The following is a 2,979-nucleotide window of genomic DNA, read 5'->3' on the forward strand; positions in this document are numbered from 1 at the left end:
AAAAGGGCATTTAACATTGGCACATATATTATTGTTGAAAAAATTAATTATATTATTATATTGTTGCATTGGCATAGATGTTTTCACAAAGAAAAAGGGCACTATCCCCCTTTGGCCCCCCTGGTTCCTACGCCCCTGCTTGTAACATCATTTCTCATGGGTTCTTGGTTTTAATTTAAACTTACAAGGGTTTAGCTGCACAATGTGCTAGACAATTCTACTGCTTACACTACTACACTTGAATCAATATTTATTGATTGATATCAGAGAGTTAGAATTGAAATAATATTCACATTATGTACAACATAGAGGCTTGTGTCAAATGCACAAGTTATATCTATTTTCCTCAATAGTTTGTTCACATTCTTAGGTTCTTTTTGCCACAAAACCAGGTTAGTATAAGACCGGTTCCTTAGGCTTTGAGGATATCAGCTTTTGATTTTAAACACTGTAAAGAGATTAGATCAATTAGATTAAGTGTATTACAATAATAACATATATCTATTTTATACTGTTGTAGTAGAATTCTGGACACAAAACGAGATTGTACCTTGTTGGCATAGTGACCCTTTTCGCCGCACTGAAAGACAAGAGAATTTGGAAAATTTTAACACCAGTGATGGTAATTTGGATGGGTTAGGAGGGAGGACTATACCCTTTGTTGAACTGTAACAATTTGATAGCAGAAAATGGTGACAACTTTCGAGCCAAAAATCATATAGCAAATGTAAACTTTGTAAAGCTTATATATTTTTCTGTATTTTACAACATTTAAGTATGCTCTCTCCAGCTGCAGTGATTTATTTGCATCCTTTTGCCTAGGTCAGTAGTTAGTCTAACATATGAATGGTCCATTAGAAATACAAAAACCTTGAAACATGTGACAGTTTCCAGTGGTCTCCAAGGCATCCTGGGTGGATTCAGTCCATCTGTAGTTGGTTGTATTTGGATCTGAACATTGGCAGTTGGTGGGGCTGGATTAAAATGGGGATTGTGAAAGGTTGGTATCATGCCCTGAAAAACATCAAAACATGGTATTCAGAATAATATAACACACATTTCCATCTTGATAACTAGGATTTGACACTAGCAATATTTAACAAGAACTTATGAAAACATGTTTGGAGATTTTGAGGTAACTAGTTGATAAAGTCACAATAGTGTTGCAACTTACTGGTGCTGTTGGTACCGTGGGTTGCACATTCAAAGGACATGTTGATATTTTATGTCCTGGCTGGAAACATCGATGACAGATCACTTTCTTCATCATGATGTCTGGATAATCTGTGCTCACTGGCAGCTCAAATCTTGGACTGAAAGAGCAGATGTTGAGATAAAGACATTTTTGTTATTTTCAATTTCAGGTAACTTAATTTAACTTACTGCATGAACTTGCACTGTTTTCCCTCGGGACAAAACCCACACAAGTAGTTGACGCACAAAACTCTCCTGACGTGTCGATGACGACAATGAGGACCTATAATAAACATCACATTACAATGCTAAGTGAATGTCTGAAACAATTTATCTGTCTTGTTTGAGCTGTATGATTTCACATACCATGTTTACAGAATCCTCGGTCGTACCAAGGGCAGTCTCTCATTCGTGACTCAGGATCAACATGAAGATATTGGCATTCCTTGTTCATACATTCACCTGAGGAAGTCAGTATGAGAGTTTATTAAATATAATGGGCTCCACTTAGTATTTTACTTTGTCATATTTTATTTACCCTCACTCTTCCTGGCATTACCATGATATACACATTAATCACGCTTGCTCTTGTCAGCTACCTCTGTAGCTCAGTGGCAAGAGCATTGCACCGGCATCGCAAAAGCATAGGTTCGATTCCTGCCAAAGGACCTATAGTTGACTCATTTTTCCTTCAAATATTCCTGGCTTGAATTTGAAGTGTGTATAATTCCACTCGTAATCAAGACCCTTTCATTCAAATACAATTGCAAGTTCATATGTGCTGTCACAATATCACTTACCAAATTTTGTGTAGAAATAGCACTCAGGCATCTTTGACATATCATATTCATGGAGAAACTCACACTGGTCCCCTTTCTTGCATAACCCTCTCAACCAATGTTTACAGACAATTGTTTTCTCTCCTTTTGTGTGTCGATAGGGACAGTAGCTGCCTCGATTGCAGTTGTTCTTAAGAAAGAATTCACATACCGCAGCACCTGACTCTACAGAAGAGGAGTTCATGGTTTAGCTATTAGAATTAGCCAAAATTTGGCCAGACAGACAGAGCTGTGGGGGCAAGGCAGAGGCCTCCCCCTCTTCCCAAGAGGCAAGACCTCCAAACTGTTCTTGCAAATGTGGCAACAGGGGGGAAAACTACCCTATACAATTACACCAATACAATTGACCTGACCTATACATTTGCTGAGGGGTCTATACAAACATTGAAAATAGTATGCAATTTTACGTCTTTAGCACCAAACACTTACTATCCATCCCTGGGAAAGGCAATGGTTGAGTGCCCAATTGCTGTGATAGCGCTGTTTCGACATCAAATACGATATCATCCACACCTGCTACGACCGCCAACATTGTTAGAAACCTATATTTGAAGATTTAAATATAATTGTGTAAAAAATATAACTGAATTCGCACGGAATCTACGAATTTACTATATGTACACTTTGCCCATTCTGTGTCGTACGGCTTTTTCCGAGACGGGAACGGTGTCTTACGAAGACGATCGTGGCGCAACGTTGTGGCCTGTTTTGCCCTACTTTTCAACCCTACAATAATAATATAGTAGATGAAATATTATTCACCTCATTCCTAGGCATATTCAAATAGTTAGAAGGCATATTCAAAGTATTTTTGAGTATCCAATGGTTTTTTTAAACGAAATTCCGAAATGTCCTAGATGTACATCCATATGTACTTATATAGTTCAGTATTCCTGAACTTTGTCACTGATCTCATTATTTCATTCTGGAGTGAATAACGTGTTCT

General features: G+C 37.7%; 1 protein-coding gene across 1 annotated transcript; it reads right to left on the minus strand.

Annotated features, from left to right (window-relative positions):
* Positions 1-73: 73 nt before the first annotated feature.
* On the minus strand, positions 74-2,883 carry LOC114519656 (cleavage and polyadenylation specificity factor subunit 4-like). The gene is made up of 9 exons (XM_028539826.1): positions 2,796-2,883; positions 2,463-2,575; positions 1,995-2,198; positions 1,561-1,656; positions 1,384-1,477; positions 1,175-1,313; positions 871-1,014; positions 551-580; positions 74-448 (listed from the first exon to the last, which is right to left on the minus strand). Exons 1-9 carry the CDS (start codon positions 2,798-2,800, stop codon positions 413-415), a joined length of 861 nt encoding a protein of 286 aa, XP_028395627.1. The 5' UTR covers positions 2,801-2,883; the 3' UTR covers positions 74-412.
* Between the last annotated feature and the right edge of the window lie 96 nt (positions 2,884-2,979).

The sequence above is a fragment of the Dendronephthya gigantea genome, unplaced genomic scaffold (genome assembly GCF_004324835.1).
Source record: "Dendronephthya gigantea isolate DGI-Jeju-01 unplaced genomic scaffold, DenGig_1.0 000013F, whole genome shotgun sequence".
NCBI lineage: Eukaryota > Metazoa > Cnidaria > Anthozoa > Malacalcyonacea > Nephtheidae > Dendronephthya > Dendronephthya gigantea.